The 24,464-nt window shown below is 40.0% G+C and overlaps 1 protein-coding gene and 1 pseudogene across 3 annotated transcripts in view; both read left to right on the top strand.

Annotated features, from left to right (window-relative positions):
• The window catches only part of SLAIN2 (SLAIN motif family member 2), a 38,399-nt gene extending 20,684 nt beyond the window's left edge, over positions 1-17,715 (top strand). For 2 of the 3 annotated variants that reach the window (XM_066632750.1, XM_066632749.1), the window contains 2 exons: positions 12,881-13,196; positions 14,810-17,715. In XM_066632750.1, coding sequence (XP_066488847.1) covers positions 12,881-13,196; positions 14,810-14,876 — 383 coding nt within the window. In that variant the 3' untranslated portion in view covers positions 14,877-17,715. Of the gene's footprint in view, positions 1-5,665; positions 5,744-12,880; positions 13,197-14,809 lie in introns of all 3 variants that reach the window. The other variant, XM_066632748.1, reaches the window with a different exon arrangement.
• A 3,060-nt stretch (positions 17,716-20,775) lies between these two features.
• LOC136656712 (5S ribosomal RNA) lies at positions 20,776-20,895 on the top strand (annotated as a pseudogene).
• The last annotated feature ends 3,569 nt before the right edge of the window (positions 20,896-24,464 follow it).

Below are 24,464 nucleotides of genomic sequence, written 5' to 3'. Positions count from 1 at the left end.
TGTTTTCATTGTTGATGTATGCAAACTGTCTGCATATTGCCTTGAAAACTTGAATACCAAATATTTACCTGTCTTTAATAATTCCATAAGCATGAGATTGCTGAACAAGTGTAACTGTCTTATTTTTCTGTGAGTCAAATCTGATTTTTAATTATTCTACAATCTTTCTAAGGATAGAATTGTAACGTATACCAAATTGCCTCCTGCTGTGTGGCTTCTTGCAGCTATGCACCTTTTGATTCCATTAATACAATAATGAAAACTGTGCTCAGCCTGCAGATTTTCAGATTTCCATTTTTGCACTTGATTCAGTACAAATGTCAGTGTTGTGTCTTAGCTGTTGAGTCTTGTGGATATGAAGAGAGCCAGGATTTTTACTGAAGAATTTCCTTCAGCAGATGGGAGCTGGAAAGTTCTGTCCTCAAAACTTAAGTTTGGCTTTGTTTATGACTTCATGACTTTGGCAGAGTGAAGGCTGTAATATAAACTTAAAATGAAATTAGGTTTTCATATTTAGTTTTCGGTATTTATAGTTGATGATTAATTGGACCAGTTATGTGCATGACAACTGGCAGTACAATCCTGTGCATGTCTATTCAGAAGTAAGTCCCATTATGTTCAATTAGACTTACTTCCAGTAAAGTGTGTTCTCCTAAAAGGAGAATATTTTATAGCCTGAAGCCTTAATCACCTGAATGAAAAGTGATTTAATAATAGTTTTTTAAAAATAGCTTATGTAGAAAATCTTTACAGTTGGGGAGACAGTCTGTTAATTTAATTGCTTGGACACTTTTTTTCAGAGTAACACTTTTGTAAATTTCTGTATGTGGTACTTGGAGCTCAGCACAGTAGTATAATTGTGGGATCAGCAACTAATAGGAACCCCTTGTTTAATTTGCTGCTTTGCTAATACGAAGAATTTGTAAGGGCTTTTGAATTAGTTTGTACCAGTATGTGTTACCAAGAATTGGGCTCTCCTTAAAGAACTTTTTTGAAAGGGTTTGATCAGAAATGGATATCTGACTTTGCAGCTGCTGCTCATAGTTTCCTTGTTCTTAAGAATGTAAATTGGTCTTCATTTATAGAAGAATTGGTCTTCATTTATAAAAATGTATGTGTGTGTGTGTGTATATATATATATATTAATGTCCCTTAGATGTTTAATGGTAATAAGATGTTGTATATAGCAATTCTGCCATATCTTCTGATATATCTGCCGTATCTTCTGATATTTGTGTGTTACCTTTGGGGGGTGTATGGGATTTTCTTTTGCGAATCCCTTACTATACACATGTAATGGTTTCCTCATTCTTTCTGCAGACTGCTGTGCATGAATTTAACAGGGCAAAGTTGCTTTGATTTCTGCCTAAGACCACTTTTTCCTATTTGTTCACTATAGACTATGCTATGATCTACACACATCCATGGCACTATGTCAGAAACCCTCTCTTGCATGTTGTTCCTAGTAGATAATATGAGGGCTTTGTTGGTTTCCTGTAATTCAACAACTCCATAAAAGTTTCTCATTATATTTGTGAGGTTTTTTAAACCCCCACTTAATTTGCGAAGTAGGAGAGAACAAGCTGTGCAACCAGCCACCATGTTAGAATTGTAGAATGTAGGCCTTAATCTTACTTTTGACTATTGTAGTAGAATCAGTATGAACAACTTATCTATGAATTTATTATTAAGGGTATAAGAACACAGCATATACAAGCAATGCTACACTAGCAGCATGAAATTCATCCAAAAGTTCTTCAATTCAAAGGTGACATTTTTAAAGAATTAAGTAGAATTAATAGTTCCCTATCCAGCTGACTGGAAAGTAGCTAGTGTAATACAATATCTGTTGGATCTGATGGTATTTAACTTGTTCATAACTTGTGTGGGGCAGTGATTTAGCCAAATTTGCACAGGCATCCAAGATAAGGGACAGCAACACTGGAGGCAAAAAGTAGTTTACGCTTGAGCAAAGTTATATGGTTTGAGGCAGATTTCTAACCACTTATGCTGGAATCTCACTTAACTCTACCCAGGAAACAGAACAAAAGGCTTACTATGAACATTTGCTCTGTAAGTTATAGTGGTTAAAAGGGAAAATTCAATTTTGGGAATTAAAGGATTGAAAATAAAACAGTAAATATCATGCCACATAAACAATTTACCTCCATTTGAAATACAAAATTTGGTTGCAATCACTCTCAAAGGGGGAACAACTTTCCTATGAAGAAAGGCATATGTGGTTAGGCATAAAGAAAAATAGGTGAACAGTTGGCCCATGTCTTACCGGAGCTTTGTTCTGAGGTTGGTGTGTAAAGTCAAAATTGCATATAGTTGAAACTCCTTTAAACCCAACAAATAGTACTTTTCTTTAAGAACTAAAATCATAGTATAAGAACATGCAGGAACTGAGATGATTGAGGGAACAGCAGCTTAATTCTCTCATTTCAATCTTGCTCCGGTGTATAAATGGAGTAAGTCCAATGGTAGGTGGAATTGCCTACACTATTTGAAGTATTGGTTTTGTCTGTCATTGCGGGGGGGGGGGGGTGGTTAGTTGCAAATGCATATAAATTTGCACAAGTCAGTTGTACATAAGAATTGAGCCAACTACAATTAAACAGTGCAGGGCAAGCTAACTCAGCTACAGAGGGACAGAGTTATAGCAAATCTGTAAATGCATGAAAAAGGTCATCTTTGATCTGACTGTAAAAGATCAGCAAAGGTACCAACTACATAGCCAAGAGAGGGAAGTTGTGCATCATAGAGAGCAATGTGGGTTGCTGGGTTTCCTTTTATCAGACTTCTGACTACAGTGGAACTCTTGAGAGTATCCTTAAAAGATCACCCAGGACAGGAAAATTCAAGTAGGAGAAAGTGATCCAGATATCCTGGACCCAAGCTGCTTATTTCAAGGCAATAACCAGTGCCTTGAATTGTGCTCAGGAACAGATGGCAACCAATGCAGTTGGAGTAGCAGAGAGTAGCATGAATGTAAAGTCTTACCTTCATTAAAACCCATGTAGACTACACTGTTTCTGTTTGTAATTAGTTAGAGCTGCTGTAATTAGTTAGAGCTGCCTAAGAACTGAAAATGGATTTTTTTAACTGGAGTTATATAGCACAGATGATAACATCTTTTGTGTCTGTCGCTTTTGACGCTAGGGTTCATGCAGGTTCTGATGTAGGTGTTGAAATATTTTTTACTTCAGAATATCCTCTGTATTTTTCCTCAGTCTAAGAAAGAAAATAATAAGCTATGCTTTATTGCAAGGGTCTCCAAACCCCAGCCTGGGGTCCAGATGCAGCCCACAGCCAGCCTCTATGCGGCCCGCGGCCAGCCTTGGATCCCCTGAGAGCTCTGGTCCAGTTGACCAAACACAACCAGAGTTGTGCTTGTGGGGTGGGGGAATGGGGGTCCATTTTAAGTGTGTGCTTTATTTCTTGGGCTGTGTTAGAGAAGTCCTGGACATTTGAGCCCATTCATTTATTCATTCATCTAAGTTCCATCTTTAATGTATTATTTAAATTTTATATTTAACTTTTTTTCTGGCCCTCAACACTGTGCCAGATATTTGATGTGGCCCTTTGGCTGTAAAGTTTAGATACCTCTGCTTGATTGGAACTGAACTGACTGGAAGTCAACATTTGTTTTTTTTAGAGCAGAGAGATTTGCATTTTTTCTCTTCTATCTTTGTTAAAGTAAGGTGGGGATAAATTGAGGACAAATATAAGCAATTTTAAAATTTTTAGATTGTAGCAGTTTTAGAGTACTATTTTTAAGTTACAGTTTTATCTAAGTGATAGTATTCTAGCTCTCAGTGATGTGTTTTGGGAAGTAATCAAGGAAGCTGAGGGCAGGTTCTGTGTCTGAGGCTTCTTCAGACTTCCAGCCTAATCCAGGTTTAAGTTGCAGGTTGCAGAACAATTTGAGACTTAAAACTCTTGCATGTAAATTTCCCTTTCTTTCCTGTACCTGAGTTTGGTGTGGTGAGGCTATTTTAATCAGTGTTAAAATGAAATGAAAGTCATATTGAGAACCTGGTTTTAACTTAGATTTTTAAAACAAGTTTGGAGGATGAGTGGTTTCACTGTAACCTCAGCGGTGGTCACATGTAATAATAAATTCAGGTAGAGGATGGCTGGAGAACTTGTGTACCCACAGGTAAGGGAATACTTGTATGGTTCTGTGGACTGCTCTGCATTTTTTACCTCAGATTTACTTAAGTTTGAACTGGGTTCAAGGATAACAATTACTGTGAACCCTACTGTCCTGTAAATCCCCATGTGTTCTCATACCTGAATGTTCTCCAAGATTTGATTTGCCTGTAAGACCATAACTCATTCTCCCTGGCAAGTCATAGTCTGCAGGACTCCTTTAAGTCATCACAGATTGTTTCTACTGAATGTTTGTCATTTAAAAATGTATCTGTCCTTGGACTTCTCTGTACAAGAATTATTGATCCTCTTTATAACTAGATAAATAGTATTGCTAGACTAATAATGTAATAGTAATGCTAGTCTATTTGACTAACTGCACAATCCTGTTCTGATACTCGGCCGACGCAGCATTGCTATGCCGTCGGGAGCCATTGTAAGAGCACCTTAAAGGGCTAAATGACAACTTTGGTGAAAGTAGCACTAGTGGGACAGCCTGTGCCCGCCCACCAGCACTGGATCCGAACCCATGGCCACCAACTGAAGGGAGCTACGTACATGCCAAGTGGTGCCAGGGGCTTGGGGAGGATGGTGGGAGAGCGTTTTGCAGATGGGGAGGGCACATCTCTGGGCGGAGGGGCAGAATAGGGGTGGTCTTCAGAGGCCACCTCCACCATATCCTATCTTCCTTCCAGGGCCAGGCAACCTTACACGGGGCAGCTTGGACCTCTGCCAGCTATATAGCTGGCAGAGATCTAAGTAGCCTCATAGTGCAGGCTGGCGCGTTAGTTGGGGAAAGGGAAAAAAAATCTCTTTACTCTGAGACGACCTCCAGCTGCCTCCTAACATGCGCTGGATACAGTGCAGGTTATGCAACCTGTCTGCGCCAGCATAGGTTAGAATTGAACTTGTCGGTCCCAAATTATAGTTGGGCAGCACAAGTAGGAAAGCATGCATGAAGAGAGAGCATTTTTATGTGACTTTGACAACTTTGTTTTTAAAGATAGACTTCAGCTTCTGAAAAAATAAGTTCAGTCTCAGAGGACTATTTGAAGAAAATTTTGTGTCTTGCATTGGAACTTCAATTGGCAGTTCATTCATTTGTGTTTTGAGTTTAACCTTGCACTGATATGGCTATGGCATGTTTGGCTGGTGGTTTGTTCTCCCTTTTAGGGGTGTGGATATTTTTTGCCTTCCTGGGCTTTGGCCTGCCAAGGAGCTTTTTGCCTGCTAAAACACTTAACACTTTGTTCTACAAAGTTTCCAACACTTCTCTTTGCAATCATTTTTAGCGTGGTGAGCATCACTTCTTTAAACTATTTTGCAGCTGCAACTATTACTGAAGATATAACAGCTTTTGAAAACTCCTCTGCTTTTCATCAGCTTTTCTGCTTCCTGGTGTTTCATAGGCAGATCCAGTTTTAAAATCTTGAGTAAATTTTAAATTATAGTTCAAAGCCCTTATTTTCTCTCTTTAGACAGATATAACATATCTTTGTTTCAACAGCTCTGCAAAAGCAGAAAAATTTGCCCCGTGTTGCCTTCAAAACCAAACAGATACTTCATACTCCAGCTACCAAAGGAGGTAATTAGCTTACAGACTTACTGAGCTCAAACTAAACTCAGGAAATTGTTCCTTTGTGCTTTAATTTCTGTAGTTGAAATAATGCATGTGGCAACTAATAGTAAGTGCATTTATTGGTGAATGTAGTGTTGTCCCAGTCCTGGGTCTTTGACCAATCCTTTGCACTCCTGGTTTACTGTGCCAACCCTCCCAGCGAGTCAGAAATGCATGATCTTAAATTGTTCTTATATATCCTACTATCTCAAATGTTTTAACACTCCATGAAACAGCAGGGCACAGTTCCCAGGCAAATGAGCCTTGCTCTTGTACACCTTCACCTGACTAGCCAAATGTGCGAAACAGGTGGGTGTGTGAGTCCTCTGGGCAAACTGTGATAGGTGCCACCATCCCTTTTAACAGCCTATCTTTCAGCTAAGGGGAAGCTGAAGTCCTATGGGCTAACTCCCCAGCCCTTGTGAGCTCAGGTCCAGGGATTTGGGGTGCAGTCCGAAACAACTTTCCAGCACTGACCTAGCCGCAGTGCAGCCCCAAGGTAAGGTTACAAACATGCCCTTAGCTTGAGGAGGCCCTCTGGACTGCTTCCACGCTGCAGAATGCAGTGCACGCCACATTGGCACAGCTTTGTTAGTGCTGGAAAGTTGGTTAGGATTGTGCCCTCAAGCTCTGGTTCACTTCACAGTAGTTGACTAAGGGCCCAATCCTATGCAACTTTCTTGCGCCGATGCAGCTGTCCCAAAGGGTGTGTGCTGCATCTCATGGAAGTGGAGCAGTCACAAAGTCCTCTTCAAGTTACGGGTGCATTGTTCCCTTACTTCTGGGTTGTATTGCAGCTGCATTGGTACTGGAAAGTTGGATAGGATTGGGCCCTGAGTGTTGTAGACCAGAATTAGGTGGATCAGTTCCTTTGTATTCCCACAGACACAAACCTGTAATACTAAAAGGTTTATTTAAAGAATTGTAATATGGTTACAAATTACCTGAAAAACATTTAAGTACTTGAGAAAATACATACATGCCCAGTGTTAAAACAATAAAGCTAAGCTTCCAAGCTTAACGTGTTCCTCACACTCACCTGGATCCTTCAACTTCTGAGCATAAGCAAAGGGTAGCTCTTCCTCCTGTTGTACCATGACTGATACGGACAGATGTCCATGATGGAACTGCAAGGAGCAGCTCTCTGCCTCCCAGCCACAGACTTTTTTTATACCATGATGGTAACTCTCCAACCAGAGATTCATACCCACCAAAGCTTCTGGAAAATGACCTCACTAGCTGGTGTAACTGCTGGTCAATCACCTTGGCACCTCCAAAATGGTGATTGACAGCTGCAAATTACCACTTCATTTAGCAAGACCTTGGTACCAGCACTCTTATCATGCTCCTGGCCCAACCTCAGCGAAGTCTCCTGATAAAGAGCTCTCTCAGCCTGCTAACAAGCTCTTTTCCCACAGCTGCTTTAAAATGGCTTCTGGCCTACAAAATGGAGTGATACCTAAGCCAGTTATTTTAACTTGTCCTTCACAAGTGTCATAGTTTCTTCTGTATAGAACAGGGGTGTCCAAACTTTTTGGCAGGAGGGCCATATCATCTCTGACACTGTGTTGGGGGCTGGGGAAAAAAGAATTAATTTACATTTCAAATTTGAATAAATTTACATACATTAATATATTAGAGATGGAACTTCTGTGACTGAATGAAGGTCTTGCAATAGCTCAAGGTCTACAAAAGGCCTTGCACAAAGCAAGGTCGGTCTTTCCTTTGCTGCCACTGCTGCATCACAAATGTGAAACAGCAAGTAGTGGAGGGAGCCCTCATCCCACAGCTCATGTGAAAGGTTGAACAGTCACCCTCATGCTGAGAGCACTTGCGTCGGGCAAGCATGGGCTCCAGCAAGTCTCCAGAGGGCCAGAGTCTCATTGGAGACTGGGGGCTTCCCACGGGCCACATTGGGAGTCCCTGAGGGCCGCAAGTGGCCCCTGGGCCAGGGTTTGGGCACCCCTGGTACAGAACATTACATATTCCCCAGATGCTGGCTACAGATGCCTGCCCTCAGTCCTTGGTGGTATTATTTTTATGAAGGTGGATGTTGACATTCAGAAAATTGTATTTAAGCTAAAATACAAGCTAAAATTAAAGCTCTAGGCAGGGTTTCATAAATTGATTTTCTTAATTGAGAAAAGAATCATAGTCATCAGAATGTGGTCATTTTACACTGATTTAGAATTGGACTTGAATAACTTGTCCTCAGCATAGTCTTATTTGTTGAACCAGGGGCAGTGCCTGGTAGATGCTATTTCCATCTCTGCTTTGCGTGACAGTACTGCTGCGATCTTAAATATTATTAGATTAATCATAAATAATTCAGAATTGATTATTTACTCCTACCCTTCAATTAGAATGTTCTTTGTCTCCAGCATAAAACTTTTAGCAAGCAAAAATAGTTAGCACTGAGCTATAGTCATCTGACAATTGACAGTAAAATTGATTGTCCTTTTTCTTTACTTGAAGGTAAAGGATTAAATTTATTAGGTAATGTTAGGATTGTACCAATATCAGCTATTAAACAGATTATTTCATTGTTTGTAGATAGTGCTTCTAGTCATTAATCTTTGTAGACTGTTGGGAATAGGACAAAGCTCTGGAAAACTTGGAATACTTTCCAGGTTAACAGATTTTCTTGGTTGAGAATGGAGGGGGTGGGCAGCCTAATCCTGAGCTGCATGGGGCGCTCGGCTTTGGCGGCACTGAAGACGGCTGCCTCTGGATCCTGCGCACATTGGGCTACCGCGGGTGGCGCCTTGGGAGAAAGGAAACAGCCCCACAATGGGGCTACTCACTTTACCGCCAACCAAAAGGTCGGCGGTAAAGTAAAGACGTTCTTGTAGGGCGCAGAGCCCTGCACGAACGGACAGGATCCGGTGTAGCGGAGCTCCCCGCCCTCTCCCCGGCACGCTTCCCGCCCGCCCGCCCCCTCTCCAGTCACGCCTCCTCCCTGCCCTCTCTCTGCCCTCCACCTGCCTCCCCCCTCCCTGGAATGCCTCTTCGCTGCCCCTGCTTACAGAGCCGTGGCTCGGCAGTCCATGAGACACAGGCTAGCACACGTGCTGGCGCAGCAGTAAGCCTCGAAAGTGTGCCTTACGGCATATTTGGGACATTGCGCTCCGGGAGTAAGCAGGAGTGCTGAGCTCAGGATTGGGCTTATAGGCAGATTATTAAAATTAAGGGTTTTTTTGCATTTAACTAAGATTTTAAGGTTTTGTGTAAGGTATGCTCACAGAATTTAAACATTGATTTAAGATTTAAATTCATTATATGTAATTTTAAAATGTAACTTGCATTTTTCTTTGTTAAATAATATATTTTCACTAACATATATATATATATATGTTCAAGAACTCTTCATTCTTGCAGGTGTTTGAAAGATAAATATTTGTACAATATGCAAGTAGCATTTTTCAAGAATCTTGGTAAACATTTAAGTCCACTATCTGTGAAATTTGTTGCAGGGAACTTGCCTGAACAAGAGGCTGGTTCATTTGGTTTTGAGGCTTCCTTCTTTTTCAAACAGGCACATATTTGCCTACCTTATGAACTTTGTACAATATAATATTCTGTCTGAAGAACCATGGGAGTTATAGGACATGATACTGAATATGACCTTTTCAAGATTTTGTGTTGGGGCTTTGGAGAGTAATACTTGTCCTGACCACATGCAACATTGTTTTACCATCAGAGAATTTGTAATAAGTGGTAAAGCGCAATAGGTATGTAATTATACTTGCATGATTGGAAGAAACAGATAGCTGTTTACTAATGGTGATGCCTCAGGAAGCAGGTAATCCTTGTTACCCCTGTACTTAGTATTTTCCTAGCAATTGGTACAAGTAGTACACAGAATTTCAGCATGCATCAAGGGTAGATGTGAGGTATCATTACTAGTGAGGTTCTGCCATGTTAACAGATATTCTCATATATCTTAACATCCTGAGATACATGCCCAAATCAACGTTTAACTTCTTGCTTTTGTTTTTGAAGAATCAACATTTCTTCAGATGTAATGTTTATGTTCTCTCCTTGTACATGGGGACAAACGTCCATTTCTGTTCATAGTTTAGGACAAATTGTAATGTACCAGTGCATCCAAACCCAGCAAATTGTCGTTTATTCTGCCATGCTTGGGAACAAGCCAGGTCTGGATGCAGCAACAAATCATGGTTTGTTTTAAAGTATGAATAGGAGTTGGAAACTTCCTTCCCTCATATGTTAACCCAGGCTAATGTCAGTAACACTAAAGCAGGTGTAATCACAGTCTAGCATTACATTTGAACCTGGTCTGGCCTTGCCTCATGAGGATGTGCCTGCTTTGAGATGCATGGTGACTTCAGCCTGCATTCCTGTAGAAGGAATATGTATTGGACTGTTGCTTGCTGCTCAGTACTCTGTATGTGTATGTCTGAGAGATTTTATGTATTGATTCAGGACTGTCCAGATTATTCTATGCACATTTGTTACTCTTGTGCAACATTTACTGTAAGGGTTTGTCATCATGCCCCTTTTTGGATGTCTGCCTAGAAAGAATGCATGGAGCCTGTAGGATACTCTGTAATTCTTGTCTTGAGGTCAGGGGTGCTGCAAAACGATAGTGCAGAGATTCTCCCTGAAAGTATGGATATTGGTATATGTTCTCTGGGAAAATACTTCAGTGTAGAATGGAATGAACTAGGCAGTCTGTTAATTACATCATGCTGGCCATGGTTTGGAGCTCAAACAAAGAAATCCTTTTTGAGTCACGTGCTCTTTCTTGTAAAGACCTTTTTGTTACAGCAAAATGCACAGCTGTGGGCAGTGTGCTGGTAATTGAAGTACATATTGTCTTAAATTGGCTTGGATGTGAAGCCTTATTCATAGAACTGGACCATCTGAATAGAAAGGTCTAAAGAATGCAAATCTCAATTTTTTAATTTTTGTTTCTACATGATTTCATAGGAATCTTAAAAAACAAGACTTCCATCTTCAGTTTTATTCATAAAGATCATCGTTGCATTCTTTAACACACTGTATTAATCTTTTGTAAGAAATATCTGATACTAGTTCATGGAATAGTGCTTGAATTACACCCCTAATTTTATTCCAGGTTTCAGTTTTGAAAATCAACAGTTTCATTTGAAGTTATTCATATGTATCACTTCCTTTATTTAGAAGCTGTTGTTCATGGTGTAGGTCTCATTAAAATGGCTCATTTTCTTTTAGCTTTTTCCTCCTTATCTGTCTATTAGCAGCTCACCAGCATGTCTTGCTTGAAAATTCACAGTAGAATATTCCCCTAGAAATATTCCAGAGTCTGTTATATCATATATATATCCATGTCTGTTTTCAAGACCCGTCTGCTTTAGTTGATGTGATCTTTTGTCAAAGGATAGATTGATTCATAGTCACAAGAATTAAGAACAGTAAGTTTAAACTTAATTGTGAGATATGCGGTCAGTTGCATGATGTTACCCAAGACCAATGAGACTGTAAAGTTTATATTAAAAAAAATTATGGTGTTAATAGAGTCTGTAATATGTAGTTCACTTTCCTAGAAGACTGCTTCTGACATATTCCTTTCAGTAGGCTGCAGCTGTACTTCCTGGATTCTGGGTATCCCAGTCCTATCCCCCAGCACCGCTGCGAGGTACAGCAGTGCTGAAATGGCTGCCTCTGTATCCTGAAGGGCCAGAGCAGCCACCAGAATCTCCTCAGGGTAAAGGAACACTTCTTGAGATGGTGCAGAACCGAGGAGGCCTAAGTCAGCGACTCTGCTGGGGGGGATAGGATACAGCAGCAGCTTCTGCTGCTGACTCTGTCTCCTTCCCAGGCCCAGTCTGCCAGCCTGCCCTTGCTCCGCCTAGTTCTGTTCCCTCCCTGCCCTCCCCCCAACTTGGAAAGCCTTCCTGCCACTTGGAGGGGATACTCACTAGCTGTCATCCGCAGCATCTTCCCAGCGCTGAGGCCCATTGCCAACTAGCTCTGGCCTCTTCTGCAGCGCTGTGTGTCCACCGCCAGCAAGAAAGTGTCTTATGGCACTTTTACAACATCTAGCTCTGGCTAAGCAAGCGCGGTGGCAGTACTGAGGGAGAGATCGGATTGGGCCCTTAAAGGCTCATGCACTTTAGTTCCACCATTAGTATCCATTGTGGTGGTTATAACTTTCAAATATTGTCATGTATTTAGATTGTGTAGGATCCTCTTAGCCATGTACATGCACAGCTCCCACTTCAGATTGAGATGTGATTGACACCTGCTAGTCTATCCATTGTCTGCATGTGTAATTAAAACTGTTTAAAAAATTTTGGACTATATTGCAAACAACCTTGGTTAAATTTGCCATTATTTATACTTATTCATAAATGTGCTTCTAAAGTCCTACTTTAAAAAGTAATAGAAATAACAGAAACAAATATTTCTTCATATATTTCCTATGTTCTCATATGGTATGAGAACATAAAACTTATCAGCCACTTCTGTGTTGTCATATCTGAAAACTTTGTATAGATTATACTCCTGTACAACAGCTTATTACCATAGTTCTGGCTGAAATGACTGCATTCTTCTGTTCAAAGTGCCATGTTTGTTTTTGTAATATGATTCAAAGGCAGTTTCAGATGTGTATTTTAAAAACTGCAAGCCAAAAGGAGAAAATTGAGTGCGAAAAATGAACGTATACTAGCCTGTTGAATTAACTACTTGTTGGAGTGGGCCAGATGAACAAATTGCAGTAGAACCACCTTGTTTCCAGTAAGAAGAAGAAGCAAACTAAACATAATGTAAATTAACCACTAATGAAAACTAGTTAACTCTTGAATCTATCACACCGAGGAGGAACAAAACCACTTGTCTGACATCTTGTTTGACAGACAGTAATCTTTGTAGCACCACACATCATATTGCTAATCATTTGCAGCAGAGTGCTTCTGAGCATGTTGCCGGCTAAATGCTTCTTTCTTAAAAGATCTTATTGCTCTCAAAAGATGTTCAAAAGCTTTAACACCTCTGTGGCAGAAAGTGTATTGCAAATATGCTTTGAGGTTCTTTCTCTTTGTTAATGGTATTTTGTTGCTTTACCAGTGAATGTGACTATTTCATTTGATTTTCCAGTTCCTTCTCCCAGTAAATTCCGGTCCCCAGCAGCACTATCTCCTCTGGCTCTGAGACAGCCAGTAAAAGCATTTAATAACCATGGACCTGGCTCAACTATTCCAGAAGCCACCCAGCTTCCACACAGCAGCTCTTCACCAGGGCCTTTAGCAGCTCCTAGTTCAGTTTCTCCAAGCCCAGCCAGCAGCATCAACAGTGCTACGCTTACAAGGTCTGCAGGGACAACAGGGATGAGGAGTGGTTTGCCAAGACCTAGTGCCCCCTCTGCTGGGGGCATACCAGTGCCTCGCAGCAAACTTGCACAGCCTGTTCGCAGGTGAGTCTGTTTTCATATGAAGCTCTTATTTTGCAGCAGTCTTTCAAAAGAGATGCTTGTGTGTATCATATGTTGACTCATTGCCTCTTTTAACCCCCATTGCAGTTCATTAAATTGCCATGGGCTCACTTTTAAATTTCTCTATAAGTATAAAAACAAAAAAGCTATGAGGTTCTGAAAGGAAAACTGTGGTTTGCAAACTGTGTTCGTTCTGCACATTTCTAAAGGGGAGCTGCTGAATTGGAAACAAATGATGCCATTGCATCTGCTTCTGACCCCTGTGGTTTCTAGCCATTTTTAATAAAGCTCAAGTTATGTTGAGTGCTTCATTTAAAAACTACACTTTTGAGTGGCAGAAAGTGTTGGCACGTGCCAAGTTTATTCTCTGCCACTGATTGTTTTATAAGGTTCTGGGAAATTATAATATGCCATACTGTTTACTCTGACAGCAAGACACTACCAAAATATTTTACACCAAATACCACGTGTGAACTCATTTTGCAGGATATAAAAGGTAATTGTGTTAATGACACTTATTTAACCATTAGGCTAGTTCTGAGAGCCTGAAGTGATGCCATTAAGCAGGAAGTGGTATCTCTCTTGCTCACCCCTCTTGGTCTGCCCATTTCCTTGTACTGTTCCTGACCTTCTGAAATCTCCTTCCATCTTCCTGTCCTGGTGCTTTGGCAGAAGCAGCACTACTGAAAGGGCAGCACTGTGAGAGTCCAATTATCATGCAGGCCACCCTTTCAGTAGTGCCGCTTCTCCTGAGGTGCAGCTCAGCAGCTGAGAGCAACTTATGATAGAGTGGAGAGAGCCCAGTTATCATGCAGGCTGGATAAAGAGCTTCTGCAGGCAGTGTGCTTAATACCCTGATATAGTTAGGGTATAGTTAGTATTGTGTGGGGGGGGGAGAGAGAGAGAGAGAGTATATAGTATAGGGTATAGTTATAGTTAGTATTGTGCCTACACGCCATTCTGCCATCAGATTGCCTGGTGGAACTTAGAAAAATAATGATGGGAAAAGGCAGCACATAAATTTATAAATGTAACTGATACTCAAAAGTGTATCCTACTGTTACTAAATCAAGTGAGGTAAAGCCAGGTTTAATATGTATTTCATTGACATCTCCTGTAATGTATTTCATTAGCATCTCCTGTGCTAATCTCTCTTTTTAAATGCAGTTTCCAATCATTTTAAGAAAAGCTTGCACAGAAGTTCCCAGTGGATTGTGGCTTTTGTGGGAGAGTGTTCTTCATTGTTACGATTTTAATGCTAGTCCAAGATTTAGAGAGAGGATTGGAGCAGTTATTTTTGAAAATGAGCTACTTGTCTGTCTGAATAGAAGAGTTGTCCTGCTGGATCAGACCAGTGTCGATGTAGCTGAGCTGTAGGTTTCAAACAGATGCATCTGAAAAACCACAATCGGTTGTGTGTTCATGTATCAAAGTGTATTGTTAATCTTTGACTAGGTATAAATTCTCAAAATAAAGAGTAGTTGGCGATAATACATTCAGTGAAATAACTGTAATTCTAAAAAGACTGTGTGTAGATTGGCTATAATTAGCATAGCTGGAGACTCTCTCACATGAATATATTTTGGCTGTTTCAGAACATTGCCAGCTCCCAAAACCTATAGCAACGTGAAAGATGAAAGCTGGAAGGATGGCTGCTATTGAAGTGCAAAGCTGTGTGGCTCAGCAGGTACTCCTTCACCAGGCAAGATGTCAGATCAATATGCAGACTGATCAGATAAGACTTTGGGGGGTTTGTAAATCCCCAGACCTCTCTGTCCTTATTTAGCACAAGCTGGCAGAGATTATAAAACAGCACTTTAATGACATTAACATCAAATACTTGGTGATCACTTTTACATGAATCATTTTTCACCTCTGGAGCTCTCCCCCAATACCTTTTAAAAATTGTAACTGCTCACATGGATACAGTGGCCAACAACTGAGCAATTGCGTAACAGAATGCCAAAGAAACATCCATCTTGAAAAGCAGCATGTAAAATAGTAAACCAGATTTTTCCAAAACATAATGCGTGACTTGATTTGACTGCAGCAAATGCATTATTTGAAGAGCTGGTATGTAAACTCTAACATAATCAAAGGAAGTAAAAATGGGTTTCAGAGTGCTACAGATTAGTTTAAACAATTGTGGCAGATTTGGATGGCAAAATTGTTGAGTCACAATAGAGCAGTAGTCTCTGGAGTGGTAGGGAATCCATGTCATCATTTTATCTTTATTTTAAACAGTTTGGATGCAGCAAACTTCCCGAACTTGGGTGAGAAAAGTTGCTTCCTTTAACATTTATTTGACATATCTGATTTTCTGCTATTTTATTTTGATTGCCAAAAGGGCTTAGTATCAGTTGTACAATCTTTTTTAAACTTGCAGTTCCTGGCTCAGGAAAATGGCTTTTGCAATTGCAGCCACATTTTTAACACACAGCTTACACTATTTTGAGAAAGTCCTTTTTTTACTGCAAGTATCCTTGGGGGAAAAAAAGAAAGAGTATCCATTAAGAAGTCACACCACAGTGCTTACAGCCTGGAACTCCAACTGAACATGCCTATAGTTAACATGAAGAAAAGACAACTATGCACTTGTAACCTAGAGGTTCTAAGGAAATGAGTTGTACTGTTGATACCAAATGATATATTCATGTGGGTAATGTTTCATGGTATGAGGGAGTTTTCTGTATCCTTTTTAAAAATTGATTAATTTCCTAAATTTGTGTTTAATTGTAAATACTTCTGCTGAAGTTTTTGCCCATGTTAGTATTTTGACTATGTACTTTGCCTTATACACCTGTATTTTACATTGTTGGTAAGAGTTAAAAAAAAAAAAATCCCTGCCAAGTATGTTTACAAGATATTCAGTTCCTCTAGTGGCTGTCGGACTAACCAATATTTGTTGTTGTTTTCGCCTGTCGCCATTGGCAGGGCACCCTACCTAGCAGAAAAGCTGCTGCAATTAACACCCAGAGCTCCCTTCCTCCCCTCTGTTGTTCTGTGTTAGAAGATTGAAACTGTGTAATGTAACAGCAGGCTGGGAGCAGGTCAATTGCAGAGAGAAAATACCTTTAGTGGGGCATGAGAAGGCAGTATGACACTTGGCTATGAACAAAGTGCATAATGAAACTACCTAGTCAGGATACCTTTTATTTTGCATAATGGCTGAAGAATCCAGTGGGCCCTGTAGGATTGTGTGGTAGGTTGCCTTTAACCTCATTAATGCCTGCTGCTCAAAATGTCCTTTTTGAATCTTGCCACAAAGAAAGCAATGGATCTTTCAATTTCACAGCACTCAGATTTTTAGCTCGTCTTCATAGATTAATGGATTAAAAGCCATGCAACTTTTACTTGAATTGGAAAAGTGAATAAGGCAGGCTAGGATTGGATTTCAGTCTAAGTACCTATGGGAAATATTTTATTGACTTAAAGGAGGGCTCCTTCCTATGCTTGTGTGTTAAATCAAGGGATTCCTACCTTGGGGGTTCTTGGAACATTTATTTCTAAAGACACAACAGAAGAGTGGATGATGCAATAGTCAGTAGCTAAGAAAGACTTGAGCATGCTATGCTACTTTCTGATTCTCATCATAATGGATCTTAGAAGTAGACAGTTTCCCACACTGCATTCTTATACAAGGAGAAGAATTGCCGGAGCATTCATTAGACAAACAAGCACTGTTTTTGAAGTGCCACTCTTAATTGTAAATATTGCCCCTGATTCCCAGTTCCCAGGCCAAGATCTACTGATCTGGTAAGTCTTCCGAAGTCTATGTAGCTAATAATCTGGATAAAAACTGAAGCAGGGATTATAACAGAGCTGTGTTGCTCTATTAAAGCAACACACACTATTGAAAGTGCTGAGCTGAAAACATGAGGTGCCCAAATATTTTAAGTAAATATATTCAGCCTCATTTAAAAACTTGGCTCTAACAAAATTGTTGCCATCTTCAGAAGTTAAGAAACTAATTTGTGCTTTTGTTGGGAAAATAACTGACTCTGTTTTACTCAAATTCAGATGTTGCCTTTTTAATCAAGCTGCATCATTGTATTTTATAAATGGTTTTTATAAAGCTCAACCATCTAATTGTTTCTGAAGGTTTATTAAGTTCTGGAACATCCTGCTGCTACATCATAACAAGCAAAAATTCCTGAAAGAAGAAAACTGCCAGTTTATTAAGGGAGACTTGTGCTTTGCCAGTTAATTTGAGACCAGGACATCCTAGGGCTTTCTGTGTTTAGAGGTTTGGGTATATTGAAGAAGTGTGGAAACATGAATTTGATAAACTAGTGCCTATGATTTACTTAATTTATGTTTGATAATAGTAGTAAGGGTTTTATGAATGTGGATTATTTTTTGTGCCAACAGCTCAGAATTGTATGTATGTAGGCAGAAGAGAAAAGAGTTCTGCTTCCAAAGTTTATTTAATTTTTCCTCAGTGTTTGAATGTTTTTGTAAGTGTTAATAAAAGTGTAAAAAAAAGAAAAAATATAAATATTCTTACCACAACATTCTCTGACTTTTATTTTAGAAATACAATTTGTGTGTGCAATTGAATATTTGAAACTCTGAGACATATTCAGATACTCTGATTTGAGAATGAGAATGTTTGTGTAATGCAGGTCTGTCTTAATTGTATATTGGGTAGGAGGTGTTGATCCAATTTGAGTCTACTGCTCTCTCTTCAGTCTCAGTAACTAGCAATATCACCTGCTTTGAGTATTGGATACATGAGTTACTCTTGTGATAGATATTCAGAGCACAACAGGAAGATTTATAATGAATACTCCCATTGGCTTTGGACCATTGTTATGTTGGATTTACATTGTTAATCTAATTTGTGATTAACAGTGCTGTTCCTTAGAGGGATGGGGTGGGATAGGCTCAGACTTGTGCATTCTACTTTGATCATGGTGTTCTAGTAAAAATGCCATCAACTGGAACTAGGTCCAAAACAGAGAGAAGGTAGGCATATACCTAGAATGAAGGAGCAGGGTGTATCGTCAGATGAGAAATTTTTCAGTACTGGAGGGGAAAAAATCCACTCGTACTACTCCCCAACTTTCTTTGTTTCAGCAGCTTAATTTAGAGATGAAAAAGGGGGGGGAACCTTTTTTTCCATAGTTTTTATCAAGGGGGAATTGGAAACCCTTCCAAATCTACTTCAGATCATCCAGATATATTCTAGAAGATCCTAATCTATCTTTGGCTTGCTCTTGTTCTGTGTGTCAACAACACATTTAAAAGGCCTTGTGTGGTAGCCCATATCCACACTGTGTGTGCCTGCTAGTTATCAACCATTGCCCACTAGAGGTTAGGAAGGAAAGTTTCAGTAAAAAGTTTGTACTAAGTGGCCACTGGAAAAATGCCCCATTGTAACATCAAAGGAACTCTGGACACAAAATATTTGTTTGGTAGCATCTCAGCCAACATAAGCTTTTTAAACATTGTGGATGCGTGAATGAAGGGAAATATATAGCTGAAGTGAATGCTGATGAGGCCTTTAGGTAGCATATTGGCCAGTAGTAGTGTTCTTAAGATTGTAACTGTGTACATAGCCTTATAATTTTGGATTTTGTAATTAAAACATTGTGTAAACACATAACCATGGCCCTTAAAAGAGCGCTATCGGCGCTTTTTAAATTGCCTTTTAAGAGGGAAATAGTTTAGTTCTGTGGCAGTTTCTGAGGTCTTGGAATGAATTACCAAAAAAGAACAATGCATTATCATGATTTTATACACTATTTTCACAATACAGTGGTGTTTTCAGAACATGAGTAAGGCCCAGTGTAATCTTATTTTAGACACTAGTTTAGGCTGCAATTCCAAATACAACTTATTTCTAAATAAGAGTATCTCAATCAGTTAGCCTTACTTCCATGAAAATCCTTTTCAGATTGATGCTAGGACCACTGTATATGTTCTTGTTCATCTCAGTTGGTTTCTAAAATGTCCTTAGCTGAACTGCAGACAGAATCAGTAATATTTAAGTGCCTTTATGTTTGCATTTCAGCCAGTCTCAAATAACTGCCAGTGATGGTGCCAGGTTTCTGGTAGCCTGAGGCAAATCTTGCGTTGGACACCTTGCTTGCCCCCATGTCAAAGTTAATTTCACTGTTGGAGGATTACAAGGAGCTTAAGAAAATACAGTATTAACCAATATTATGTGTATTCCTTATGTTGTTGTATGTATCTGTGGAGTTTGCTGCAAAGAATTATAGGTTAGGATATGCATTTTGCTCATACCACAGCAAAGAATTACGTTAATTGTTTCATACACAGGTAATGTATGGCCTTGTATCCTTTTGGCACATTGAATTTGCTCTTGTAGTGGTGTTTGCAGGGTTGAAGTGTATTCCTTGCAGCCAGGAGAAGCTGGTCTATCGTATCCAGGTATCTCTTGTGAAAATGAGAATGTCTGGATTGGAAAACAGCAAGCGTCTGATCTGTTTCCATTTCTTTTATGCACACATTACATGGCTGATTTCCAAGTACATTCCCCAATTGGGAGAGTTGTGTATGGGAATAAAGGAGGGGTGAACACGTTCACAACAAGTTCCTAGTTAGAGGGAGAACATGTTAGAGGGAGGATTCCAACATGTTTCCAACTAGTTCAACTGCTGTAGAAACTCATTCTTTGCTTTAGGAACGTTCATATAAGGAACGTTCATATAAGCAGGTCACGCAGGCACCTTCAGAAGATTGAAGCATTGTACAGCTGGCATATTGCATATCTGTTACCCTAGGTAGTTCACTTAAAATGTATATGACATGTATAAGTCTTCATATATTAGAGGAAAATTTGAGTGAATGCTTATTTGTGTATATTTCTTATTTTACAGATTTATACATTTAAATAATGAAGTACTGGAAGGGTGTCTATCAGTAAGTTTAAAGTATTCTAGATGCCTTAAAGTAAACACTACATTGAAAAGTTGGTTGCACTTTGAATACTAACAGACCAGGTGGGCCAGTAAACGATCCCCCTCATAATATTGGATAGTCATATGGATAAGGTATGGTTGTGAATTCAGATAAATAAACATTGAAAAAAGTGATCTAAAAAAATAAGCTCCCTCAAAACCTGGAACAAAATGGCCAGATTCAATATTAGTCTTTCAAGTATTACAAGCTCATTTGCATGTGACAGACCGACATTTTCTTGCGTTGTACATGGACTCAAGCTAATTCTGTTGACTTTCATGATATGTGGAACTAAATGGACTCTTGTGTAAAATGTTCAGTCAGAACCTATGACTTTCTGCATAGCTGGGGATGTGCTTAATTCAATTGTAAATTTTGGACCAGCAAGTAAAACTTCCAAATTAGAGAAAATTTGGAATGTAAGAGTGTTTCAGGACCGTGCAGTATAGTCTGATACACTGTATACAGCTAAGAAGGACCAATATGGGATACTCAATTCTTACACAAAGTTCTCTCAATTCACAGGACAAGGTACCTGCTTCACCTTTTGTGTAATGGGTGGGGGTCAGATAGTTCTATATTACATTAGTCTTTACATTAAAATGGTCTTTTAGAAAGGAGACCGTTTTACAGTGACAGCAGCAACTGTTACCTTGCACATGCCCGATCTCATCTGATCTCGGAAGCTAAGCAGGGTCAGGCCTGGTTAGTACTTGGATGGGAGACCGCCTGGGAATACTGGGTGCTGTAGGCTTATACCATAGTCTTTCAAGACTGAAGGTTGCCAACCATGGGGTTCCTCCTACAGTGACATCTACTGGTCCTATTTCTCCTCCAACTTTAATAGTATTAAGTTAAAAACAAAACTAACAGCAGGCTTTGCATGCCAAAATTTACAGGGTGATTTTGTATCTGTACCATTGTTTACATCTGCACAGGCTGTTTACAGGATTCCAACTCGGCATAAAGCAGATTTCAGCCTATACCACTGTTCGAAATTGACACAACATGACCCAACATGACCCAATTGTTGAGTTCTATCCATTGTGTACTGACATTTTTAAAGGGCATAAGAAATTAGGAGAAGGCAACTGATGTCCAGGGGTGCCCAAACCCCGGCCCTGGGGCCACTTGCGGCCCTCGAGGCCTCTCAGTGCGGCCCTCAGGGAGCCCCCAGTCTCCAATGAGCCTCTGGCCCGCCAGGGATTTGTTGGAGCCCGCACTGGCCTGACGCAACTGCTCTCAGCGTGAGGGCAACTGTTTGACCTCTCGCGTGAGCTGTGGGATGAGGGCCCCCTCCACTGCTTGTTGTTTCATGTCTGTGATGCAGTAGCAGCAGCAAAGGAAAGGCCAGCCTTGCGTTGTGCAAGGCCTTTTATACGCCTTGAGCTATTGCAAGACCTTCACTCATTCATATAAGTTCATCTTTAATATATTCATTTATGTATCTATGTAAATTTATTCAAATTTTAAATGTGAATTCTTTTTTTCCCTGGCCCCTGACACAGTGTCAGAGAGATGATGTGGTCTTCCTGCCAAAAACTTTGGACACCCCTGCTCTATACCATAGGTTACCCAACATTTTAAAAGCCTTATATCATAGTACTGTAACACTACGGCATTTTGAAAAACAAAATGTTAACCAGTTCTGAAGCAACATTTCAATGCTGGTAAACTGAACCAAAAGAGTTAATTGTAAATTCTGCTGGGTCTGACTGCTTGGGGGAAGCTCTTGGTGACATCACAGCCCAGCTAACCCAATGTCCCCTGGGAATACTGTTATTTATTACAAGCAACACAGGAGCAATTAAGGGGAGAGTGATGTATTTCTAAAGGAACAAAAGAGCAGGAAAGGTTAGTCATAGCTCTCAGCAGTGAGGTCAGGAGGCAGCCGTCTGCAAGTCACTGCTATACTGAGCCAATCTGTCAGGGAGTGCACTGAAACCAGCTGCTGTAGTTACAATAACCAGTTGCAAAGAAACGCAAGCTCATCCTGCATCGTTCACCAATGTGCAGAAAAAGGGGTTTTGGCCAATGTAACTTTTTATGCTGGGTTGAAAAAAGTTGCACATGTTGAAATGTCCTCTTCTATATATTTTCCACATTTAATACTCCTGCATTCTGAGAAAGGAAACAACAGAGGGAGCCATTGCTTTTGTTGGTCTCCCAGTCTGTTTGTAGGTTTCAGGTTAAAGTAATTTTACACTTTCAGAAGTTTAGATCTATCTTATTTCATGTAATATGTTGCCCAATTTTCTCAATGTTAAACGTCATCTGTTGTAAATGTCTGATATGTTGCAAGCTGCCTTAAGTGTACTAACAGGGAGAAAAGTCAGAATATACTGTAAGTTTTTTAATAAACTGTCCACATGGTTTTTTAAAAACTTCTTTAGCAATGCAAAAACTATTCCCATCCTTGAGGCTAATTATTAATCTTAAACAAGATAAGAATACATCACAGCAATTGGTTACAATTGACCATACAGTACATGCTGCCACTAATGTTGTCCTCTCATGGCTTCCACGCCATAAATGGTCATAAATCAAAGATGGTCAACATTGCTTAGTGTAAGAGCTATATATGATAACCGTCAGATGTTTAAGAGCTGCAAGAGATTTTTGAGAGCCAAAATATTTAAGAAGCATTTAAATTCTTAAATATATTTACTCACCATGAACATTAAACATATGTTTTAATCCAGTGGGCTCTCAGTTTATACCAGGTAAATAATCAGAAAGCTTGAAATTTTTTAATTTACCTTTTATATTACTTTTGTGATGCAAAAAAGAGCTCAGTCAACTTATTGCAGTGAGCAGCACATTTAATGTCAAAGAACCGCATGTGGCACTTGAGTTGCGGTTTGGCCACCCATCTCATATACATGCTTCCGTGTAGGGAAAACTGTAACATATGACTCAATCATTAATATATAAACAAATAACATTTCTCCCAAATGCAAAGTTTTTCAGTCATGAATACACAATAGCAAACATATGTCTAGAATAGCTTGTAGTGGATGACCAAGAGGATGGATGGGCAGGAAAGTGAGAGAGTTGCCAGGATTCAAAACCTTAAAAGACACTATGCTGTATTTGCTTTCTCTGTGACTAGTCTTTTTGTTCTCAGTGGAGAGAAACTGATGCCATGCTTGCACAGAAGCCTGAACAATATTGTATTTGACATGCAGTGTGGCTGGAGTCATTTTCTGGAATCATCTGAACAGCCCTTACACACCCTCTCATCACTGTCCTTCGCTGCTTAAAGAGGCCCACTGATGTGCTCAGGAGCCCCCAGAATTACGGAGCTGGGTCTGGATGCTTCTCCAGCATACTGGCAGCCCAATCCTAATGGGGCTGCCTATGCTGTGATACAGTAGCACTGAAATGCCTGCTGCTGTATCCTACTTGGCAGCTGGAGATCTCCTCAAGGTAAGGAAACATTTGCTTTCTCCTAGGCATAGCCTTAAAATAACTTAATTCTGAGGCATGACAATACTACTGTCTACTTGGGATTTTTTTTTGTTACATGCTCCCCTGAGAACACAATCTGCTCTCATGTTGCCTGTTCACAATGTACAGTAATTAACTCAATCAGTCAGACTAAATCAGGCTGGATTTACTTTTCCCAGTGGAATTGTAAAAGGTAGCCTGACAGATTAAAATAGCCAGGAAACTGCTTATTCTTTATAATGGCATTAAATTTAAGTGCCCCCCTGAAAGCCTCTTTCTTGAAAGCAGAAATGCTAGTTGGATTTTGCCCATTAACACTCCCAACCACCAGACTGTCCTGGGTTATAAGATCAATTTTTTAAAAAATGATTTTGCAGAAGCACTACTTTCCCATCAAGTTTACATGCCTGTTCTATATGGTTAACATCATCTTAACATCCAGCACTGTAAATAAACCGCAGTTCTATTTCACAGGAAGTTAAGATCATGTTGACCATTTGGAACATGTATGCGACTTGATGGGAAATTACTAGCACATCTGCAAAATTCCACGATAGCAATGGAATTGCTGACTCCGCCAGGCTCCTCACACCACTTATACAGCAGCAGCAAAGGCCACCACTGGCTACTACCCCCTCCTCTCCCATTCCCAGTTGTCTGTAGCTTAGCTCTGCTGAAAAGCCAGAGGACAGAGCTGAAAGCAGGAGGAATCAGTATGGAGGGGGTACTGGAACCCAGCAGCATAGCTATGGGCCCCAGAATGTGGGGAGGTGATGTCATGTGGCATCACTTCTGGGTTCTCCCAGAAGAATGCAGCACCTTCATGATCTGGCTGCTGCCACAATAAGCAGCCTCCAAAGGAGGAGGAAGGGA

Source organism: Tiliqua scincoides, chromosome 6, assembly GCF_035046505.1.
Source record: "Tiliqua scincoides isolate rTilSci1 chromosome 6, rTilSci1.hap2, whole genome shotgun sequence".
In the NCBI taxonomy this organism is placed as follows: domain Eukaryota; kingdom Metazoa; phylum Chordata; class Lepidosauria; order Squamata; family Scincidae; genus Tiliqua; species Tiliqua scincoides.
Note: the sequence above shows the minus strand (reverse complement) of the source record. Positions and strands in the feature narration are given on the sequence as shown.